General features: G+C 35.5%; 3 protein-coding genes across 5 annotated transcripts in view; 1 reads left to right on the top strand and 2 right to left on the bottom strand.

Moving 5' to 3' along the window:
- osbpl10b (oxysterol binding protein-like 10b) overlaps positions 1-12569 on the bottom strand; it is a 41698-nt gene extending 29129 nt beyond the window's left edge. The window contains exons 1-5 of one of the 3 annotated variants that reach the window (XM_052578941.1): positions 12416-12559; positions 12128-12308; positions 8026-8201; positions 6360-6439; positions 1434-1670 (exon numbers count right to left, since the gene is read on the bottom strand). In XM_052578941.1, the coding sequence (XP_052434901.1) occupies positions 1434-1670; positions 6360-6439; positions 8026-8201; positions 12128-12308; positions 12416-12431 (690 nt within the window). In that variant the 5' untranslated portion in view covers positions 12432-12559. Of the gene's footprint in view, positions 1-1433; positions 1671-6359; positions 6440-8025; positions 8202-12127 lie in introns of all 3 variants that reach the window. The other 2 variants (XM_052578940.1, XM_052578942.1) reach the window with 2 other exon arrangements.
- An 835-nt stretch (positions 12570-13404) lies between these two features.
- gpd1l (glycerol-3-phosphate dehydrogenase 1 like) lies at positions 13405-20807 on the top strand. The gene is made up of 8 exons (XM_052578954.1): positions 13405-13560; positions 13952-14129; positions 14418-14558; positions 15482-15620; positions 15710-15822; positions 17475-17711; positions 17845-17951; positions 19258-20807. Exons 1-8 carry the CDS (start codon positions 13517-13519, stop codon positions 19352-19354), a joined length of 1056 nt encoding a protein of 351 aa, XP_052434914.1. The 5' UTR covers positions 13405-13516; the 3' UTR covers positions 19355-20807.
- A 449-nt stretch (positions 20808-21256) lies between these two features.
- On the bottom strand, positions 21257-23443 carry kiaa1143 (KIAA1143 ortholog). The gene is made up of 3 exons (XM_052578959.1): positions 23233-23443; positions 22923-23067; positions 21257-22028 (listed from the first exon to the last, which is right to left on the bottom strand). The coding sequence occupies exons 1-3, from the start codon at positions 23338-23340 to the stop codon at positions 21826-21828; spliced, it is 456 nt and encodes a 151-aa protein (XP_052434919.1). The 5' UTR covers positions 23341-23443; the 3' UTR covers positions 21257-21825.
- Between the last annotated feature and the right edge of the window lie 804 nt (positions 23444-24247).

Below are 24247 nucleotides of genomic sequence, written 5' to 3'. Positions count from 1 at the left end.
CATGGCATCTTTGATTCTATCAAATACCAACAGATAAAAAATCTAAAGTGACTGAATCTGTTAGAAATCTTACAATGGACCATGTTTGGATCATCCAACCGTACAATAATCCAAACACAAACCTCAAAAACAACACAAAAATGGGTCACAGGGCACAAAACCAAGCTTCTGCTATAGCCATTCCAGTCCTCTGACCTGAACCCTATAGAAAATGAGAGGAGTGAACTGAAGAGCAGCACCACCAACATGGAGATGGGAATCTAAAGGGTCTGGAGTGATTCTGGATGAAGGAATGGTGTCTGATCTCCTGTCCGGTGTTCTCTAAGCTCATCAGGCATTATAGGAGAACATTTAGACTTGTTAAACTGGCAAATGGAGGTTTGAAAGAATTCAATAAAAGGGTGTCCTTAATTGTGGCCAATTTGTATAAGAGAAAAACATTTATTTCGTAATGATATTTCCCCCCATTTTAAATTCTTATTATCAAATGAAAAGTTAGATTTTTGTGAATTTTTTAAATAAAATATCAAAAGGTTTAACAATGTAGATTAATTTTCCCAGCCATCTTTGATCATGACTTTATGTGTGTGTGTGTGTGTGTGTGTGTGTGTGTGTGTGTTATAGTTTAATCTCTCACTTTTATAGAATCATGTTGCTTAAAAGAAATCTTAAATTAACAAATGAGCAATCCAATAAAAGTTTTATGTAACTACAATGTAACATTTATAGGAAAATGCATTTAATATAAAAAACAAGCATATAAAATAAAATTAGATATAAAGTTGCATATATATGAAATATATAAAGTAAGTTAAAATATAATATAATATTTAATATGTGACCCTGGACCTTAAAACCAGTCATAAGGGTAAATTTTTTCCTACATCATCTGAAAGCTGAATAAATAAGCTTTCCATTTATGTATTTTCTAGGATAGGACAATATTTGGTCGACATACAACCATTTGAAAACCTGAAAAAAAATCGAAACATTGAGAAAATAGCCTTTAAAGTTATAATAAAAAAATAAAGCTTTTAGCTTAGCAAGTTTTGATTTATGGTAGGAAATTTACAAATTATCTTCATGGAACAGGATCTTTACTTCACATCCTAATGACTTTTGGCATAAAAGAAAAATAATAAATTTTGTATTTGTAATACAAAAATGTATTTTCGGCTAATGCTACAAATATACTTATGACTGGTTTTGTGGCCCAGGGTCACATATAATATGTTAAATCTAAAATATAAAGCAAATTATATATATATATATGGTATGACTAATGAAAATACTGACTGGCCAAAAAATCCAAACTACTAGTCCGACCCCCAAAAATTCTAAATTTTCATCAAAGAGTTCAATCAAATAAAACCCTGACAGGCACTGCAAAATGTTAACAGTGGCTAGCTGGCTCTGTCTGGCACTGTCCATACCTCTTTGACCTGGTGCAGTCCTGCAGGATGCTGACTGCAGGCCCGTTGGCTGGCAGGGGGAGACTTGTGGTGGGTGATGGTGATGACAGAGGCAGGCGTCCCGTGCTGGGGGGTCTGTCTTTGGGCGGAGATGGAGGAGCACTGTGGGATGGGGTGCGGATGCAGGGAGAAGCTGCGGGTCCGGCCGGCGGAGGAGGAAGAGGAGGAGGTGTTGCAGGAGGAGGAGGAGGTGCAGCCCTGAAAGAGATAGCAGCAATGGCAGCAGCAGGAGTAAGAGCGAGAGCAGGTGCCCAGGCCTCGCTTCCCCATGGGAACAGACACCGGCCCTGTGCCACCAGCACCGTCTGCCATCACGCAAAAGAGCATCATCGGCCTGACACCACCAAGACAGCAGCCACATACAGGCAGGGAGGGGGAGGGGAAGCAAGGGCAGTTCATGGTGGGAAAAAGTGCAATATGAGACGGCAGAGAGAAAAGGAGAGAGCTTCCTGTAGAGTACTGTTCTCCACAGCAGAGAGATAAAGGTTGTCACTCGTTTGAAATGCTTTCATCTCTAAAAGCTCTTCAGCACAACCTGAGAACTGCAATCTCATTCCATCACAACTAATCAGAGACATCATTTGTCTGTGATTCACAAAAGCATTTAGGGCACTGCTGATAAAAAAAATGCACAAAAGCAAGTGTCTAATGCATGCTCTTACAAAAAAATCACAAGTCTAACTAGATCTAGTCTAAGTCTAACTTTTTTTTTTTTACTGCAAAACTGCTCTTCCATAATTTCTGTAGAGTTTGGGGTGTTTTTCTTACCACACAGCACAGCAACATGGTTTCTGGGGTGTCATGGAAATCATGGTGGGCAAAATTATTAGAACACATGGCATATTAAAGAGGTTTCAGTTGTTTTGGTTGAAATGGTCATTGCAATACCCATAAAATCAACTATTGCTGGAACTACCTGCGATGGAAGTAATCTGCTGGAACATTGAAAAAGATGAATATGGTCCAGACCTCAACCCTATCAAGCAAATTTGGGGCGAGTTGGAAAATAAACTGGACAGATCTACTGTACTTTTAAAGGAAAGCCTTTGGCTTGAGGTTCTCAGGAAATATACTGGCACAATGCCAGAAAGATGTGCTGTTTTTATTGCTGCAAAAGATTGACATACCAATTATTAAAGTAAAAAGTGGATAAAAACAGTAAGACACACATCTGATATCTGTTGTGCTGAACCATCTGCATGTTTCATGAACATTATGAAATTAAATCATGTTTTGGAGGCAAAAAAGGTCAATATTTTCAGATCTTTCAGGTGTTCTAATAATTTTGACCACAATTGTTGTTCAGGTCTATTCTTTAAGGCACACTGATTTTTATTAATTATTATTTTATTTTTTTAAAGAAATGTATACTTTTATTCAACATTAAATTTGAAAGTGACAGAAAATACATTTATAAACAAACACACAAAAAATAAAAATCCTGAATTTTTTTTATCAGTTTCCACAAAAGTATTAAGCAGCAAAACTTGTAAACATTGATAAAATAATGAATAATAAGCAATGTTTTATTGGGCTCTAAATCAGCATACTGGCCTTAGCAAACACCCATAAGAAGATCTGAGTTGCCAAAATAAAACATAGTAATCAGTCCCAGAACAGCAACATTCCCAAAGTCATGCTCTATAAAAAAATGATTCATATCAAACAAACAGAGGAGGATGTATTTAGGCCAAAAAACAAAAACAAAAAACATGTCAAAGGCACCTGTGCATTCTTGAGAAATGCGAGAGAACATTGCTCCCCTGGGTGCTGCTAAATGGAGTCTTAGGCTTGAAGGAAGATCGCACTCTTTGAAATGACCCAAAATGAGACCACACTATGAGGTTTTTCTGTATGTGCGACAATGAGTATTTTATTCAGGTCTGATGGAGCTCCCCCGACTTCATGCAATTGCATTCTCGCAGTCTAATGGCAGTCCATTGTTCAGTCATATGAGATTTTAGCACTGAATACCAAGTTACATAAGTCTATACGGACCCTTAGACTCCCTTATAGCAGAGATGTTCATAGAACAGCACGTATCTGGGAAATCTGAATTACAATTCAGATATTTCGAGAGAATATACATATACATATACATATAAATGTATACAAAGCTAGAATAAATATAATGCTGACCAAGGTGGCATTTATTTGATAAATACAGTAAAATTGCAATATTGTAAAATAATATTACAATTTATGTTTTCTGTTTTAATACATTTAAAAAATGTAATTTATTCCTGTGGCGAATTTTCAGCAGACATAACTCCAGTCTTCAGTGTCATGTGATCCTTCAAAAATCACTCTAATATACTGATTCGGTGTTAAAAAATACATATATTATTATTGGTTACAACAGCTGCATTTTTGTTTCAGTATTTTTGTTTAAACATGATAATTTTTTTCAGGATTTTTTTGATGAACAGAAAAGAGGAAAAAGAACAGCATGTATTTGAAAAGTAAATCTTTTGTAACAATGTAAATGTCTTTACTGCCACTTTTGTTCAGTTTAGTGCATCCTTACTGAATCAAAGTTTTAATTTCTTTCTAAAATATTTTTTTTTTCTTTTTTTTAAGTAGAAACACTGAAATCGGACATAATTGCATAATGGATCTTCATAAAAAAATTAAAATAAATAAATAAATAAACCTTCTGCTAACACTGCAGCAGGCAATCAGTACAGTGCATTATGAAATACATAAAGTACACTTACTTTCAGAGTTATGTTAAAAAAGAAAATAAGAAATAAGCATGCCAAGTGTAGAGAATACATGAAGCATCTGTTGCATGCATTACGGATTCAGTCTTTAAATGAATAAATATAACACACTTGTAATGTAATATATTTGGCCTTAGGCCGATGATGAAGACCAGGCCCAGATTTGTGTGGTTTCAAATTACTTTGCTTATAATGGGAATAATCATAAAGACTGCAAGGTTTTTCCCTTTTTTAAGAATACATTAGCAGCTAATGCTGGCTTGTGTTATTAGACTGTCATTTGTAGGTCATATATTGAAAATGAATGCTAATAGAAGTCAAACAATGTTTTAGCCTCAAGGCTAAATTCATTTCCATTAAATCCGTGCTCTAAATTAATGGCCAATGCTAGTCTCTCCCATTTGTAAACACTCATTTTCAGATCTGACTAAAGTTATCATTACTCTGCCACTCAGAAGCGCTGAAAATTACAATAAATAATTGGACACAACACCATCTGCCTAAAACAGTCTGCCGAATGCATAATACTGCATTTAAACATCCATTTGAATCTCTTTCAGACGGCAAAACAAACATTTTGCATCTTGAGGCATAATTTAATGACATGTCTTAATGGAGGTGAATGCTTAAAGTTTAACTCTGTAAAGGTTAAACATACAAATCAGTGTTCAGAGTCACACAATAATGGGAAACAGCGTGTGACATGCAGTGTGTTTTTGTCACATGATAAGTGAACTGACACAATGTTTCTCCAATTAGTATCAAACAATTGTTAATACATTTGGAAGAAGATAAACCATGCTATGTGGTTAAAAGAGAAATAAGACCACACTTACAGTATATGATCATGTCAGGTGAGCTGTTACATGTATAGATCACATGCCTCCATACAGCTACTTATTTTATTGCTCAATGAATTATAATAGCCATAACTGAATCTGTGGATAACACTAGCAAGTCTGTACATATGTGCATGATTATAAGGTCAAAATAGGGATGGGCAATGTAAACCAAATCTTATATCACGGTATGAGTGATTTTATTTCACGGTAACGATACACACACACACACACACATATATATATATTTTTCATAGTTTGGGTGGTCCTGCGACTTATAGTCTGGTGCGACTTATTTATCAAAATTAATTTGACATGAACCGAGAGAAATTAACCAACCAAGAGAAAACATTACCATCTCCAGCCGCCAGAGGGCGCTCTATGCTACTCAGTGCTCCTGTAGTCTACACTGAACAGCATAGAGCGCCCTCTCGCGGCTGTAGACGGTAATGTTTTCTCTTGGTTCTTGGTTCCAAATAAATGCGACTTATAGTCCAGTGCGACTTATATATGTTTTTTTCCTCATGACGTATTTTTGGACTGATTAGACTTATACTCAGGTGCGACTTATAGTCCGAAAAATAAGGTATATACACCATCTTCACGTGCGCGACGCCTCATTGACAACACTCCTATATAAGTATAACGAAATAAGTTCATTTCAATGGCTTAAAAATCCCTTTTTTCTAAACAGCAATGCTTAAAAAGCGCGTAAATGTTACATTTTTGGGACCATGTAGCACAACAAACGCCATGTAAGCCTGTAACCACGAAAGAGACGATAGTTGAAAGTCTGAATTTAAAATATACTCCTTCAGTGCACTAAGTCAATGGCTTTTATTTACCTCTTTTATCATCCATCAAGCTAAACTGTGTAGAAAAGTAATAGCACATCTCTACAAATTAAGCCAAATTTACAAGACTTACAAGTATAAACTTGTTAATGACCTCATTTGAAATGCCAGCCATAACAATAAGCCTTACATGCAGTGAGATGAACTTTATTCTCTACTGAAAAGAGACAAATCTCAAGATTACAGGGGCTGTTTTTCATCCAAGTAGAGTTTGGAGAGGTCAGAGGAAATGAAGAGCGAGTCAGTCAGTACACAGAATGTGAGAGACAGAGACAAAGACAGGAAGGATTTCAAGAGAAAATGCACTTACACTTAAAGGACAGTTAGTACATCATCGATGACAGAGTGAACAAAATCAAAGGAGGACAGCCTCAAGACAAACATTTTGCTTTCTAAAGCAAGAGGGAGTGAAAAAGATTTAAAGGAAGGAAATGAGAGCAGAGTGTGTTGAGTTAAATGTAACTGGGTTACCTTGGCACTGCCGTCTGAGTGGCGACGGGTGCACAGCTGAAGCTGGGTCATCCACATCTGCTGCTCACGAGCATCACAAGCTAAAAGAAGACATGTCAACTATAAATGGCAACATCCATTCATGCTGCATCTACAGCTTATTTAATTCAATAAACACAACACAACATAACATAACATAACATAACAAGTAATGAATTTGATTATGTTCATTAAAAATAATGAAGTTGTTTGTTTGTTTAATCCTTATAAATAGTCCTGCATATTAAAGCAGTCATATTATGAGAAATGCATTTTACTTTTTAATTTAAATTTTTGGTTAACATTGTTTTAAATTTAAGAAATTTAAAAACAAATAACTAATACATATCACCATAAATCCCCAGTTGATTAATCACAGTAAAACAACACATGTTTTCTGAAATGTTATGATTAAATATGGAAAATAGGTGTTTTCTAATTAAATGTACAGGAGTTTGCATACATTTCCAAAACTAAAATCTGAACTCTGGATAAAGCAAGGTTTAATGTTCTTGTCATAAAATACTTTTTTAATGTTTTTACAGCGGGGTATTTTATTGATGGGATCACTCCATAAATTAAATTCATTATTTACTCAAATACAGTAAAATACTGTCAACACTCATAAAAAAATATCACCATAAGTGCTACTGAATTGGAAATTTCTGGTGAAATTCATTTTGAGAAAACATCTTATAAAAGATATGCATTTCAATTAAAAACTACAGAAACACACAGAGAAATATGTAATAAAATAAACACTTTAATTTGTTTTGTGTATGTTTTCTTTCCACTAGTTCGAAAGAAGTCAAATTATGGAAGCAAAACAGCCCCAAATCTGTTCTGCACTTTCTTGCCTAAAGAAGAACCAAAAAGGTTTTTTTATATGACATATGCAAATCTAGTTTTAAGGTCATTAGGTATGGTATAGTTACCCAGGTAGAACAAATGCAAGCTTTTTTATCAACACAAGACCGAAAAACCTAATTTGTGGTTTGTCTGTAACCCAGGGTAAGACTGAGAAGGTGTGAAATGAGAAAATAGCACCTGAAGATTATCATTTCAGAATGCTGGAAGACTGGGAGCGGACGAGACTCCGCCTGCGGCAAGGCTGTCAAACTACTGGGAATAACGCTGGAGGTGACAGCTCTTTTCCCAAAGAAATCCATCCTCTCTCAACCTCTCCGAAATTGCCTTTGTTACAAATGGCCGATTTGGCTGGTGGCATTTTGCTTGTAAACTCCTGACACAGTGTAAATGAGTTCTCAGAGCCGCCTCGGACCAAAAGTGAATTTTGATGTAAAACCATCATAAAAGATTGTGGCATACACTGAATGCCAACCATGAAAAGACTCCTGGCATACTTGATACGACACGAGAGAAACAGAAAGAGGGGAAAGTATAGAGATCTAATCTGATGAGGAAGTTGCTGGCGAAAAAGAAAGAGTGAACGTGGACAACTAAATCACAGATAAAGGGGGTGCCTGAAGGAAAAAACATGTATCAGAGATGCTTCCTTAAGAGATGTTGTGCGAGAGAGTGTGAGGAGACTCATGTTAAAGGAGAATGGAGATGGAAGGGATCAAATGACCACGTTAAAAGCAAAAGCAAAGGATTGAAACCCCCGATAAAAAGGAAAGATGCTCACCCCGCAGTTTGAAGAAATCTCCATTTGCAGCAGAGACTGTGAACATATAAGGAAACTCATCGCTTGGGGCCACTGAGGAGCCAATGAGGGGCAGGGACCCTCGTGGCTTTTGGTTCTTACTGTGCTCGTTGATGAAATACTGAAGCTGGCCGAGTTCAGGGTCCAACACGAAATACCTGCATGATGGAAAACAGAAAGGAGAAGAGGGTTACATTACAGCAAACCTAGATTTTGACAGCGTGTGACGCCTGACATGTTCTTAGTGGTTGTTTTGCATAGCTTTGTGGTTGATAGGTGTTTCTTTTGATAGCCAGGGTGCTGCTATTCAGTTGCTAAAGTGTTCAGAGTGGTTTTATTATGCATTGCTATGTGGTCGCTATCGTGCTCTTGTTAGTTGCTAGTGTGTTGCTAGCCGGTCTCTAAAATGTTCTGATTGGCTGCACTGGATTTAGGGCCGTAACAAAATATTATTTTGATAATATTAATCTGATGTTTATTAGAACAATTAATCAATAAATTGTATGTTATTTCAGTGATTAATCGGTAGGTTTTAATCAATTATTCAGCTTTTGCAATTAGTTCAAATATTGAGTAATACCGTCGGTGCTGACAGACTAGTGGTTAGTGCACTGACACAAAGTGCAGCTGCAACTCTAGCAACTCAAGTTTGAGTCCCGACTCATGGTCCTTTGCTAATCCCATTCCCAACTCTCCACCCCTTGCTTTATTCTCTACTGTCCACTAAAAGCATACCCCCCACTCCCCCTAGTAATTATAGACTTGGCAACAGCGTCCAAGATATTTTCAAAAGCACAGTGTTCTTTGGGGGGTTGGATTATATGTGCGAAGGCTTAATTACAGTATTGTGCCACAGTGGTCAAACTGCGTTACTGCAGGCCCTTACAATAGGTCATATTAAATAAAGCAACTGTTCGGCAACAAAAATATATGTATTTTTTTTTTGGTAATGTCGACTAATCATTTCAGCACTAACTGCACTGTTCTTGTTGGTTGCCAGGGCGTTGTTGTGCAGTTCCTAAAGTTATCTGTGTGGTTTTACTGTGTCGGTATGGGGTTACTACCATGCTTTTGCTGGTTGCCAGTGTGTAGCTATGAGTTTGTGGATTCCATCCACTTTAATATATGCCAGGTGAAAATACAAAGTCTTTTTATGTATTTATTTTTATTTATGTCCATAACAGAAATGTGAGAGTTACAATATATGACAACATTTTCTACTTAAGGGGTTTGTTTAAAATTATGAGCAATAGTACCAATGATGCTTGCCTTAGAAAACATGATTAGAGACAGCTAGTAAAACTGGCCAAAATCAAAAAAGCACATGAGAGTTTTACGGTGGCCATTATTATCTCTCTCTTTTCCTTCCTCATTATTTGTGATGCATTACATGCCACCTCTGGTTCCCCACTTTCAGAGCCAGAGAGGTGCTTTATATGGGATCGTAACTCTGCAGGGAATGGATTGTAATCATGCAGTTTGGGTGCTATAACACAGCAGTCACCCTCTCTTAGTAAAAAATGGATGTGCTGCCTATTTCACTTCCAGGGTCTCTCTGATGGGGTCTCTGAAAGGTAGACACGTCATTATTTTAAAAAGCAGCTAAAAGTATGAAGATCAAAGAGGAAGCAAATGCATTGCTTTTGATGGCGGAGGACAGACGATCACTGTGGACCTTTGGTGACATTTGATTACATAACCTCATCCCCCAGTATGATTCTATACAAAAAAAGACATTGTGTTATATCTCCTCTCGTCCTTAAAAAAAAAGAAGAAAAAAAATGAATAAATATTAGCATAATATTACAATAATTCAACATCATATTAAATACACATTAATATAATAATCCTGACTAAATGACTAAATAAAAAATATAAATTGTTTAATTTATTTGTATATTTTAATAACATTTTTTTTTTAATCAACTTAATTTTTTTTTAAAGGGGACATAAACTTTTACTTGTGGTCAGATTTCATATATGCTGGTATGGCACAATGTATAATACAATAAAACTGTTGTAAAGACTAGTGTTGTCAAAAGACCTGGTACTTCGGTACCAAGTCGGTACTAAAAAAATGAAAATGTGACGGAACCAGGTTTCTGTAAGTACCGGTGGTACCGAGAACCCAGTCAACCCGGTTCTTGATGCATACAACACTTTGATTTCCACAAAGCAGAAAACGTGGACGGAATCTCAAAATCCAGTCATGAAAATGAAACTTACATTTTAATATGGACAGTCACAGAATTTTTTTTTCTTTATTTTGTAAAGAAATAAATCACACAATATTTCTTCCATGTTTACATTTTAATAGCAAATCCCCTTTATTTATTAAAAAAAGTTTATATTTCATTAATTAAAAGACAAATTAAATTTGGGTAAAACTTGTTTACTGTTCTTCATAATTATATTACTTGTAGAAAAACTTTAAACATAATTGCAAATAAGTATAAAGAATGGCATTGGTTTTATTTTAATGGGATAAAAAGTGTTTTTTCTTTTTTTAATTAGCATATTTTTGTGTTTTGCTTTGGTACCGAAATTGGTACAGAGAACCGTGGATTTTCACTGGTATCGGTACCGAATACTGAAGTTTTGGTACCGTGAAAACACTAGTAAAGACTATTTCAGTGTTATTTCAAAATGCATTCTACTTCATAGAATACCCTGGCATATTATGTGACATGATCAATCTCTAACTGTGCTAACATGTAACTAATGCTCAGTGGTGAATTAATGAAATCTGTGAGAGTCATTCCCTTAGCGGTTCTATTCAGTTAGTCATTCTCTCCGAGGTCCAATTCTCATCAGGTCAAAGTATTGAGTGGTGTGGAAACCTCTCTCTCTCTCAAACACACACCCACAAATCATTAAGCACTAAACAGTGACTAGTGCTGAGGTTAACGTGAGGGCTATTTCTGAGCAATTGTGGAGAGCGGGCAACCCTACGGTCCTGATGCTCGTTATATGCTTGGCCCGTTCCTCCATCGATCGCTGGACTAAGCAACAGAATGAACACAACATTATGGATGTGAGGGATTTCCCATCACGGATGAGTCATAGTCTCTCCCAGATGAAAAAGCCTTATCTGTGGGCTGTGCTGCACTCAACACTGCAGCACACACAACCATGAAATCTGACAAAAACAAAAATCCTCCCGCTTTCAACGAAAGCCTCTTGCTTTGGAGTGTTTCTGCATAGCTCAGCTGGTAGAGAGCTCATTGTACATTTAAATTCCTGACTACAAATAGACACTTTCATTAAGGGAAGGTGCTTTAAAACAGAGGACAATATCATGAAATCATGACCTTTCAGATCACTAATGTTGGTCTTGCAGGAGACCTTTATTATCTCAGACTAGATTTTGTGTTATTATGTAGAGAAATAACCTTCCTACTAATGCAATTTTACTATACTATAAAAATCTGCAATGAGCTTGTAGGATAAATCAAATCATAAGAGAATATTACATAACTGCAGAACTTAGATAACAGGTAGGCAAACTAAGGGGTGAGATCTCCATCTTCCATCTCAACAGATTTAATCAGATTATACAAAGTGCAACATTACTAAAATATTGCACTTTGTGAATGGAAAGATTCAAAAACATATATTTTTTTTTTACTTTACACACACACATATACATACACACATATATATATATATTAACCACACATTTTTTTCATGCATGATGTCATAATGGATGTAAATATATTAATTCCATTCTTTCATACTGCTATCTCTGACAAAAACCAAACACGATCTTTAGGTGGGTGGATAAAGCTGCCCAGATGTTCAGCATCAACAGAGGCAGAAAATGTAACAAATGTAAGCGATGAAACATGATTTCATTCATGTAACTATAGCGTCATAAAGCACTGGAATTACCCGCGTTCTGTTTATTGCTGGAAGATGACGTCTTCATTCTTTGATCCAGATACTGGATGTCATGGAAATGATGGAATGATATGATCAGAAATTCCCTCTAAATCTCTAGACTCTAAATCTATCATAAAAACATCTGTCATCCCCAGTGGGTTTAAAAGTTGTCAAGTGTGAGCAAGCGCCAGAAACTCTTTACCTGTTCTGCCAGCCTTGTAATAAATTGGTGTATTTGTTCAAAACCCCCTCCAAGTGTCTCTTTTGGGTCTGAGACGGGTGAGTTTCCGAGACAGCCCCTGTTCCGGGACTATACGAGCCGCTTCTTGCCTGCCTGTGTGCGGGATTCCCCAGATCCGCGGACCACTTTCCTTTACTGCTTCCTGAATGCGACACGTTCAATGTTTTTTCCATGATTTTTTCCAAACTCTGGATCATAAAATGTGACGGTTCAAAATCCAAAGCAATTTCAAAAGCAAAACAAAGATACCGCTGAAAATGCTCATCGTATGGAGAGGATGTGACTGGAGATTACTCTCATTTATCTCTTGCTGGCTTGCCTTGGACTCTTTAGTGGGCTTCTCTGGAAGCAGTGTGTGGTCACTCCCCTCCCGCGCTCCACCGACAGGAATGCTGCCGCTACATCAGAAAGGCGCTCGTGAATGTGAATATGATGTTGAACGTAAATCCACGCCCCCTTATTATCATACATACGGAAAAACAGCTTTAATTATTAAAAAAAAAAAAACAGAAGTATATGAAATTAAGTTATACATATATTAGATTAAAAATGAAACAAATACAGTTTATATACATAAATGAATACAAATATATAAATATTTATATTTATATTTATCCGTTTGCAGATATCTTGATTACCTACCTAATTATTTTTTTTCTGTATTATGTTATGTGTTCTTTAAGGAGGAAATTACACTACTGTAATAAGTTTTGTTTTCTTTTTTTACACATGAAAAATATTTTTTAATAACGTGTTTTTAATATTGTCGCAGTTTTAAACCTTCAACAATTCATGTTTTTATAATAAATTATGATTAAAAGGGTGGGCATTTTGTAAAATTAAAATAAAGTCTGCATAAAGGCATTTGAACAGTGACATTAAAAAAAGGAGACGATTAGATAGAATAAAGAAAACCCCATTATGCAGATTTTGTCCTCGATACCGTATTTCTATGAGTATGCATTAATATTATAGATATTAATATATTGCGCTATTGAATAATACTGTTCATAATATATTCAGTTATAAGCCTTACTCATAAATAAATAAATAAAATATCATAAATTAATTAATCATAAATGAATTATTAGTTCAACACCCAATGAATCGCGGTATACACATAAACTTGTCTGTTTCACTGTTTTTACAGCGACTATTTTAGGCAGCGAAAAGTAATCTGTGGAACCAAAAGAAAAACTGCAACTCCCAGAGTCCCCTGCTATCGTTGATGACGCAGTCAAAAGGCGACCAACACGTTCCCTCCCACTGAGTAACTGCTTGACTTTATAGTATTATTACCTAAATTGTTTACTTGAAACACTTATCCACTTGTGGAAAGCAAAAGTGGTTATGGCTGCTCCGTTGAAAGTATGTATTGTCGGTTCAGGAAACTGGTGAGTATGAACGTGTAATGATTATATATGATCAATATGTGATTGGTAATGGGATTAATATACAGAACATATGGCGTGGTCCAACTGTTATAGCTCAGACATGACTTGCTTAGACTGGAGCACAAGTCTAATTCCCTATAACTAACAGCAGTTACAGCGAGCTGATATTCAGATCCATATGTTAAGCATTATTATTCTGGGAAAAATGAAGTGGTTAATTACTTAACTGCATTGATCTGAAGATCTGCATGCTGTAAAACCGTCATTTTACTGCAGCTGGCAAAGCAGCTTCTCAGAGTTGTAACCCCTGCTTGGAATGCCTGAGTGAACTGCTGTTTAACAACAGACTGACATTTTGATTAAAGATACTGTTGTGTTTTTCTGTGCCAAGGGGTTCTGCAATTGCAAGAATTATTGGCACCAATGCACAGAAACTCCAGTGCTTTGCCACCACAGTCAAGATGTGGGTTTATGAAGAAATGGTCAACGAGAAAAAGCTCTCTGAGATCATCAACACAGAACACGAAAATGTCAAGTACCTTCCAGGCTACAAACTCCCAGAGAATGTGGTAAGACCGTTCACTTGTAGTTGTAAGTAAATAGTACATAAGTGTCTTTTGCATTTTTTTTTTTTTTTTTTTTTTGCTATTTAATAATGCTTGAGATAATAATAGATATAAGATCCATGTGTAGATTAAATATTGCACTTGAAATAGTTTTTAGTCTTTAACATTTGCATGCTTGCCATCTGTTTACTATCATTTGAAACCAAATCATCTTTTGCATACCATTCTGCATAAATATAGTCTTGGTCAAGCTGCTAGGGTGTGGATATAAGCGTCAGATTTCTCTTGTAGGTTGCGGTGCCGCAGCTTCGGGAAGCCGCAGAAGGAGCCGACCTCCTGGTTTTCGTTGTCCCTCATCAGTTTATCCGGAAACTGTGCGATGAGATAGTTGGCTGTGTTTCGGATAAGGCTCGTGGAATCACATTAATCAAAGTAAAAATGCTCTGTATTTTACAGTAAATAATTGTAATGCTTTTTGAAGTGGGTTTACAAGGTAAGGTTTTGTCATTGTTTAATTAAAACCTGATGTGGATTTTATAGCAGCTTTGAAACCAACTTGATAACCTAGTTTTAAATTACATAGTGGATGTCAGTTAGGCAGTAATTGGTTCAAAAAATATTAACTTGCTTTATCAAATACATTTTATTTACACAATATAATTTTTTATGTCGGACAAACAAAATGGAACAAAATGTCCATCAATGACAAATCAAGCATTTGTCTAAATAAAATAATATTGCTGTATAGTATACCTTCTTTAATGTGCCTATAAAATGCTTCCCATGGCTGTTTTTGCATCCTCATTCATGCAGACAGGATGTTCGGGAATGAACAATGCAGAGACGTCTTTGATTGGAATTTTATTTATTTTTTTAAGTGCACCATATGTGAAGTGACTCATGGGTAAAAAAGGCCCTCTGGCCTGCTGGCAATCTCTTCGTATGCAATTTATCTCCTGGTGCCAGTTTGTCTCCTCTCTTACTGGCTGTGCCGCTCAGCGATGCATCTTTGCAGTTATACCTCACCAAATTAGATTTATCCTTTCCACTTCTCTTTTTGAAACATAACCAAGTTTCTTTAAGTGTTACCCGTTTAATTATAAAAGATTTGGTTCGTTTGTTCTCTTTTTTGGATTTGTACCCATTTCTTGTGTACTTATTTGACCCCCTTTATTATTTTTGTTCTGCTTTGGTGTTCCTCCTCATTTTTTGAGTCATTAGGCAAAGAAGATCCAAACAGCTGTGCTCCAGAGTTATATCTACTGAGGGGGAAATAGTGTGATGCTACATAAAAAAAAAAAAAAAAAAGAAACATTGGTGTTGATGGACTCGTTTTTTTTTTTTTTTTTTTTTAGGGCATTGATGAAGGACCAGAAGGATTGAAGCTCATCTCTGATATCATTCGGGAAAAAATGGACATTGATGTCAGTGTCCTAATGGGGGCCAACATTGCAAATGAAGTGGCAGATGAGAAGTTCTGCGAGAGCACCATTGGTGAGTGAAAAGTGTTCTGTAGGTGGCATTGGATTCTAGCAACTAAACCACCAGAGGCAAACTCAACAGATATTTTCTTCGATCCACAGGCAGCAAGGTGTTGGAGAACGGCCTCTTGTTCAAAGAGCTCCTGCAGACGCCTAACTTCAGAATCACTGTGGTGGATGATGCTGACACAGTAGAGCTCTGTGGAGCCCTCAAGGTAAATATCAGTCTTGTCTCGTCGCTTATCCCCAAGGAAATATCTTGATTCTGGCACCGGAGATGCAGGGTTTCTTGGGCACGACTCAGACCTCTGTGTAAAGAAACGCTTGCATGGCTGAATTTACAATAGATTCTATAAGGCTGCTGTCTTCCTCGTAAATACATTGTTGTAATATTGACAGGCTTTGACAAATAGTTTGGGTTATTTACAGCTTAAAGGTTTGGTTCATCTGAAACTGAAAATTCAGTTTTTGTTCACTCACCCTCATGTCGTTCTAAACCTGTGTGACTCTCTTTCTTCTGTGGAACACAAAAGACTTTGAGAAATGATTCCGTGGTTTAATTTTTGCCCATATAAAAAAAATCAGCAGTAGACAAAATTATTAGTCAAAACATATTTTTGCAGCGAAAAATAAAAACATCATATATGTTTCAAACAACATGAAAGTGAGTAAATGGTGACAGATCTTGGCGTTGTTCCAAACCTATGTGTGCCACAATAGAAGAAATGAAACTGAATGTGAATTTGGGCTGTTGGTCTCCAAAAACCAACAGAAAAGCACCATTACAACATGTAACGTAGTCTAAATGACATTTTACAAATTTAAGAAAACATTAATTATTCACTGTAATACTATTTCACAATATTACAGTTTGTTACTTGTTTTAATTAAATAAATGCAGCCTTGGTGAGCATACAATACTTCTTTCAAGAACATTTGAATGATAGTGAATCTAATATTAGAATGTAGGATTTGTGCTTTTGTCACTTAAAAAATGATTGGACACCAGTTTGTACCATATATATATATATATATACACACACACAGCAGTGGGGCTTGAAAGTTTGGGCACCCTTTGCAGAATCTGTGAAAAATGTGAGTAATTTTCAATAAATAAGAGAGATCAAACTAAATGCATTTTATATTTTATTTAGTACTGTCCTGAGTAAGATATTGTAGTTTTCACTACAATAGTGAAAGTTTTCACCCCCCAGCTCTTAATGCATCTTGTTTCCTTCTGGAGCATCAGTGAATGTTTGAATCTTTTTAAATAGTTGTGTTTGAGTCCCTCAAATGTCCTCAGTGTGATAAGATGTAACTCAATATCATGAAGTCAGTGCTTGAAAGGGTTCAAATATGCAAAGATGCTGGAAAATTGAAGAATCTGCAGGACTTCAAAGATTTTTCTGTAGAACGCTGCTCAGTTTAACTGTTCAGAACAAACAAGGGACTCATGCACAACCATCACAAAACAGAAGGACAGTCGAGGATCATCAGGTAACAGAACACAGTACTAAGAACCAAGGGTTCCCAAACTTTTGAGTGGGGTCATTTTAATAATTTCAGCAATTTCTTTGTCTTGTGGACTAAATGTTAATATCTTTTATGTACAAATCTTACTCAGGACAGTACTAAATAAAATATAACATGCATTTAGTATGATCTCTCTTATTTTTTGAAAATTACTCGCATTTTCACAGATTCTGTAAAGGGTGCCCAAACTTTCGAGCCCCACTGTATATATATATATATATATATATATATATATATATATATATATATATATATATATGGAAGGTGCCATATACATTCCAGCATTCTGCAATTCTTGTAATAACCCTTACATCCTTATTTCACTCTGTTTTAGAACATTGTTGCAGTGGGTGCAGGCTTCTGTGATGGTCTGCAGTGTGGAGACAACACTAAAGCAGCTGTCATTCGTCTGGGATTGATGGAGATGATCGCTTTTGCCAAACTCTTCAGCAAAGACGGTTCTGTATCCTCTGCCACATTCCTCGAGAGCTGTGGCGTGGCTGACCTCATCACCACCTGCTACGGAGGAAGAAACCGGCGCGTGGCAGAGGCTTTTGCCAGGACAGGGAAGGTAAAAAGAAAACCGATCCATCTGAGCCTTTCATGGCATGGCATGTAATGTTTTATGGATTGAAGGAAGACGCTGAGCGTTTGGCACATTTGCTGATGCAGAAAAGATCAATACAGATTTCCTTTTCTTTCAGAGCATCGAGGAACTGGAGAAGGAGATGTTAAATGGACAAAAGCTTCAGGGACCATTGACTTCTGCTGAGGTCTATCATATCCTCAAACAGAAAGGCCTGGTGGATAAGTATGTGTAAACGTTTCTTTGTTCATCAGTGCTTATAACTAATAGTCATAATCATATATTATTATATATGTACAATAGGCCTTTGTCAATTGACAAGCTACTGAAATTATGCTCAGGTAGGTGACTCGGCTTTAAGTCACAATTCCACCCACCTCCCAACAATTATGGCACTTTATCTATTAAATAAAAACCTAAAATAAAATAAATAACTTATTTTGTTTTACACATTTAAAACACTGATTACAGGTAAGGTGATTCTGTTTTGCATGATTCTGTTGATTTGAATAGCATGATTTTATAAATAAATAATCTGTACAAAAGAGATCTGACTCTGGAATAGTTTTTTTTTTTAAATAATCTTCTTTTTAATGCATATGTTTATCGCCTGTGGCTGTCATTATGCATTAAAAAAGAAGAAAGACATTTACAGAGTAAAGATCTCTCTCTATATTTCTCAATATCTTTGTATTTGGTCAATGTACTTGGATTTGCTTAAGGAGTGTAGAGATTATGTGTACCATAAATAACAAATTATAGTGTCCAATAAAAATGTTAAGTTAAAAACACAAAACACACATTTTAGAGACACTACCTTGCAAAAGTTTGGGGTCGGTAAGACTTAAAAAAAAAAATTAACAAAGAAATTAAATACATATTAAAAGGGTGCCAGATTTTGTATCAATTAAATAGATTTTCAAAATTAGAACATTATTGGTTAATGCTATGCTTAATAATGCTAATGTTTAGTTAATGGTATGTTCATGCTTTCTTAGATAACAAAATGATCTAGCATTCACTACCATTTAAAAGTTTGGGGTTAGTAAGGGGAAGAAGATGATGAAATTAATACTTTTATTTAGCAAGGACATAGTGAACTGATTAAAAGTGACAAAGCTATTTAAATGCTGTTTGTTTGAACTTTATATTCATCATTGAAACCTGAATGAAAATGTATGTCACAGTTTATACAAAAATATTTAAAAGAGCAACTGTTTTCGACATTGATAATAAGAAAGCACCAAATCAACATATTAACATGATTTGTGAAGTGTCATGTGATATTGAAGACTGGAGAAATGCCTGCTGAAAATTCACAGGAATCTTGATTGAAAAATCAATAGGACATAAATTTGTATCCTATTTATGGAAAGTGCTGGATACATTGCACCATTCCTAATATAGCAGACAGTGTCTTATTCCGACTGACTTTTCTACAGCAGTGCCACCTGGAGCATCCTGGGGGCTAAATGACTTGCTGTAAGTCAGGACAATATTGGTGACATCTCAAATCTACATTATTATCCAGGTTCCCCCTGTTCACGGCTGTTTATCAGATCTGTTTCGAGGGCAAACCAGTTCAGGACATGATCACCTGCCTGCAAAGCCATCCAGAGCACCTGTGAGAGTACCACAGTGTCCCCCTTCTCCACCGTCATCTCTTATGTTCTGTTAGGTGGTCCTACCTCCAACACCTTTTTAATTTTACTCAATATACTCATAGAATGTTCTATTTTAAAGTTCTCTCTTTATCCCAGGTCCAATTCTATACTAATGCTTAGGCTTGAACTCAGGGGTTTGTTTCCAACCCAGCAGGTTTTGATGTTATCATACATGACAATGTACACGAAGAGGTTTTTCAGAAAAGCCTTGTGTTGTTATCTGTCCTGTTTGAGACTTTTTTCTCTCTGTCTGACTGCCCTCTTGTGGAATGCCCACAATATCACCTCACTGACAGAAGAGATGAAATGCCTCTTTTTAAACGACGATAGAGACCTCATCATTGAGGCTCACTACGCATCCATATTGAGAGCAACATGACACGACTAGAACACCTCTGTTACAATCTTCAAGATTCTGTAGAACCAGCATAATACCAGTTTTGGAAACTTTTCTACAGCGTTTAACACAAGGATAAAAGCTAGGTTTACAACACTTTCATTGTTTTAGTTCTTAACTGCTTGGTTTCATTCTGATAAATGTAACTGAACTTTTTGGGTCATGGTAGATGAAGTAAAACTAGATTTCTGTGAAGATGCCTTTTAACTCCTCACTGGTCAGGAACAGTTGTCACAGGTAAACCAATACTTGAATGGAAATGTTTTGTTTTGTTTTGTTTTGTTTTAAAGGACAACATATTCTATGAAAGGGGCTCAGTCACCTCAGTTTCCCAGCAACCCCCTCTTAAGACATAAGTGCTTTCAAGACAGCGGCACTTACAAAAACATGTTATAGAATGTTATCATATTACAGTAAAAATAATAGTGTTGCATATGTAAACTTCTAGAATGCACTGAAACCCCCAATCACTGAAAACCCTAAATAGTGACCGTTTTAGCATTCTGATCAACTACCATAACTACAGTTCTTGTTGTAATAACTCACATTTCTATGAAGGTTAGCATTAAAATACTAATGAAATCTTTAGTTGTACTAATGAAAAAAAAAAATGAGTTTAGTAAGATCTGTGGTTTTTAAATGAGGGAGTGTATTACAAGAGCAGCTAGTGTTTAGATCCATAATGGCCTTCTTTTGGGCACTATATTGTGCTTACAGTTAGGTCATACCTAACTCAAGACTAGCTCTTAGCATGAATCTGTTACACTGTTGTCTTTATTCTAAGAGTTTAATTCATCCAAGTATTCAGCTGTGGAAAAGTTGCAGTGTACTGAGTCTAACACTCCAGTGGATTAACTATATATGTATTCATGTTGATATATGAACCCGTCCTGTTTTTTTATTCTTCTCTAAATGTGACTGTTTTTGCAAGTTGTGTGTTCTAACAAATGTCAACAAGGCTGAACGTTGAAACAAATGCTGCTTTTAAAATTAACCAATTAAAAAAATCTCTGTACTAAATATTTGTTCGATTAAGTATGTATATTGGTTTTAATGTGAAGCATCATTGTAACTGTTACATTTTTAGATCTTAAAGTATCATAAAATAGTCCCATGTTAAGCTGTAGCACACAAGTAATGAACATAAGGAACTGAAAACTCCATTAAAATGTTTGAGACTTATGGAATCACAAAATGAATAGTGGTTAATTCATGTACCTAAAGAAATAACGGTTCCTATATATTATATGAAGAGTTGATATTGTATAGAGAACCACAACATACAAAGGAAGTTATTCATATATATCAGTGTATCTCTTATGTGCCAACTACTGTTGGCTCTATTTAGTCCCTAAAGTGTAATTTTACTCAGCCTGATAAGATTTATAAAGTACCCTATTTACATTATTATTGACATTCCTTCCTGAACAGACACATGGTTTATATTCAAAAAACGTTTTCAAGATAAATGGTGGTAAAAACATTTTATTCCAGAATGCATGCGTTTTCTTTCCTCAAAATGTATTTAATAATAAAAAACCTCAAATGTCCCAGAATCAGGGATTTTGAGTGTCAACAGTGTGCAAAACAAAAACCTAAAACAATAAAAGGAAACTGAACAGCTCCTTTATAGAAGCCATATCTGTACATCCTGTTGGATTTTTATAGGGATTTCTATGAAACATTTAAGAGCATCTTTGAAATCTTATTCGCATTTCTAATTGACCCAGATGTTTTTGTTTCTCTTTCGATCCCTCATCACCATAGCCTTTTAAAAGTATCATTAATGACAATTATGAAAATGCAAAATAAATCAATGTTGTTACTTCCTACCTGCTGATAAAGATGCTCATAATGAGTCATGTTTTATCAAATTATATCATAACAAATAAGATGCATGGATTTAACCAATCCCACAAACATCTATTTTTACACACGCACGCACAAAGAAATATATATTTTTAAAAGAACAGATTAGTCTTTGCAAAAAGCAGTCCAAGACAATCTGACTAGAATAGATGCTTGGATCCCTGTCAAACTAATCTTCATCATCATCATCATCACCACCAAAAGACAGCAGGCTGTTGTTCTTCACCTTGACACCAGCTTTTGACTCTTTTTTCTCACCATCCTCACTTTTCTTCTTCTTGCTAGAGCTAGCAGTAATGCCTTCAAATTTATCAGAGGAGCGTTTGACAGGCTTCTTAAAGACGATCTTCCCATCCGGTGGAGGCTGATCATCTGGAGAAAATGAAAATATTTACTTTAAATGAATGACTTTATACTTGCTGAACTCCAGAACATTAGGGAAGACTGGGGTGATTTTTACTTTGTCATAAAATCTACTTGCCATCCTTTGGTACAAAAAAATAAAAAAATTATATATATATATATATATATATATATATATATATATATATATATATATATATATATATATATATATATATAACACACACACAATACAATAAAAAAACCTTTGTGTGTGTCAAACCTAAATCCATCACCAACAGATTTAAAAATAGTATTAAATTTAAAAAGTCAGATATAATCAGAAGTTAAATATTATAGATTTATAATACTAAACCAAATAATACAAACCACTGGTTCAATGTATCAGCGTAGTCTTTACTAGTTAATCTACAGTGGAAACAGTTATTTCATAACTCCTAAAAACAGCCACTAAGCAGTTTAAATATTCAAAATGAGTGCAATTTCACAGCAAGACCAGAAAGGTTGCATAATTATTATCTTTTCATTGCTACTCAAGTATTATAAGTCCCTCACCAACCACATTCAGAGTAACAGTCACCAAATCTGCAGGACCAACATATTTGATTAACTAAATACATTTTAAGATTAAATACCAAAATAGTTGAGTTTAATTAAAATTAAGCTTTTTATTCATATTATTTATAACATATTAATATGAATAATGTACCAATATTTAGAGTATTAGATTTTTGAAATGTTTTTACTTATGGAATGTTAAATGTTAAAAGTCATTTCATTGACATAATTATTGCATTTTGAGTATTTTGGTCACGCATCATATATGGGGTCGATGATGAGAAACTCAAGAACTGCATGAAAGTTATGGTTTGATCGCTATTTTTTTTTATATCTGTTCATTACCTTTGTCTGAATCAGTTGTATCATTTTTTATTTTCATAACCTCTTCAGCACTCAGATCTCCCTTTTTCAAGACCACGACCTGCGGCATCTCGTCCTCTCGATCACTGCCACCACTGTCCTCATCCATCTGCGGCATCTGCTGCTTCTGCAACAGCAACAACATTTATTTGGTATTCCATTTCCTACAACACAAATTAATGCAATAAATGTTTCGAATGAAAACCTAGTGAGCTGCCTACAGAGACAACATGTAGACCTGCGTTCAGGCAGTTTTTAGCTGAGGAACGAGTAATGTAACTAAAACACTTACTTTAGTCTCCACTGTCGGCCCTTCTTTAAAACCAACATCGTTCTTGAATTTCTTGAGAAAAGATGGCTCGGCTGGCTTCACCCATGATACATTAGCCTTTTTATTCATCGTGTTTCAGTTCAGATCAGTCTAAATGCGCTTACAAACACTAAACACTCAAGAAACAGGCGCGTAAAGTTTGCGTTCATGCAACCTCATCAATACGCGTCTGTAAACGACCAATCAGCGGCGCGTTGTCTGTTTCTACATTGGAACCTAAATATTACTTGCTAACAATTTATCGGTACAATTTATTTCCTCTAGAGGCGCTCGTTGGCTCAGAATTATTACATTTAAATTAAACGTATAGTTTTGAATGGTTTTTATCATAATATCTTTATGATAATATCCTTATGAATAATGTCTTTTTTCCAGACTTTTCTTGGACATGTGATTTTTGGTGAAACTCATGCCATGCTGTGGTGGGTTGGTATCATTTTGACCCTGACAGGGCTTTATGTCTTGCATGGATCAACTCCCCAGGCTCCACAGGAAAATATGGATAAGACATATGATTGACAGAAGAATACAGGCAGCATAAATTCCTTGTCCTAGCTTGAAGTGTAATCAGTCAAGAGAAAAGGCTGTGAAAAGTACTAAGAGCTAATAAGAATTATGCAAAGTTGTATGCTAGAATTATCTATGCTAAACTTTTTTTTTTTTTTTCTGTTGTGTGATTGCTTTTGTAGTCAATTTATTTGGATGCATCAGTGAAAATAATGTGAAATAATACAACATGCAAAGCCTTGAAATGTGTATGACTTTTGAGCCTATAGTAATGCAAAGAACTTGCTCTATATCTTGGCTCAATCATATGGTCGGTTACCTACAAGTTTATAATAATTAATTGGCTGGATATTTGACCAAATGCAGCTGTGGATCTCAAATGAAATTTTGTTTCACCTCTCATCTTTCTCTGAAACATTCTTCCAAAGTAAAACTTGAACCAGCACTCCAGTCAGAACAATGTAGTCAA

This window comes from Carassius gibelio, chromosome B16 (genome assembly GCF_023724105.1).
Source record: "Carassius gibelio isolate Cgi1373 ecotype wild population from Czech Republic chromosome B16, carGib1.2-hapl.c, whole genome shotgun sequence".
Taxonomy (NCBI): Eukaryota; Metazoa; Chordata; class Actinopteri; order Cypriniformes; family Cyprinidae; genus Carassius; species Carassius gibelio.
This window is presented reverse-complemented; position numbering and strand designations above follow the sequence as displayed.

What these genes read in the sequence shown, in the direction of transcription:
- gpd1l (XM_052578954.1), top strand. Translation starts at nt 13,517, where the DNA reads ATGGCTGCTCCGTTGAAAGTATGTATTGTCGGTTCAGGAAACTG. An exon ending in ATTGTCGGTTCAGGAAACTG is followed by an intron (nt 13,561 to 13,951) that starts GTGAGTATGAAC and finishes TTCTGTGCCAAG; the next exon opens with GGGTTCTGCAATTGCAAGAA. An exon ending in AGCTCTGTGGAGCCCTCAAG is followed by an intron (nt 15,823 to 17,474) that starts GTAAATATCAGT and finishes ACTCTGTTTTAG; the next exon opens with AACATTGTTGCAGTGGGTGC.
- kiaa1143 (XM_052578959.1), bottom strand. Translation starts at nt 23,340, where the DNA reads ATGAATAAAAAGGCTAATGTATCATGGGTGAAGCCAGCCGAGCCATCT. An exon ending in GGCCGACAGTGGAGACTAAA is followed by an intron (nt 23,068 to 23,232) that starts GTAAGTGTTTTA and finishes TTGCTGTTGCAG; the next exon opens with AAGCAGCAGATGCCGCAGAT. An exon ending in TACAACTGATTCAGACAAAG is followed by an intron (nt 22,029 to 22,922) that starts GTAATGAACAGA and finishes CATTTTCTCCAG; the next exon opens with ATGATCAGCCTCCACCGGAT.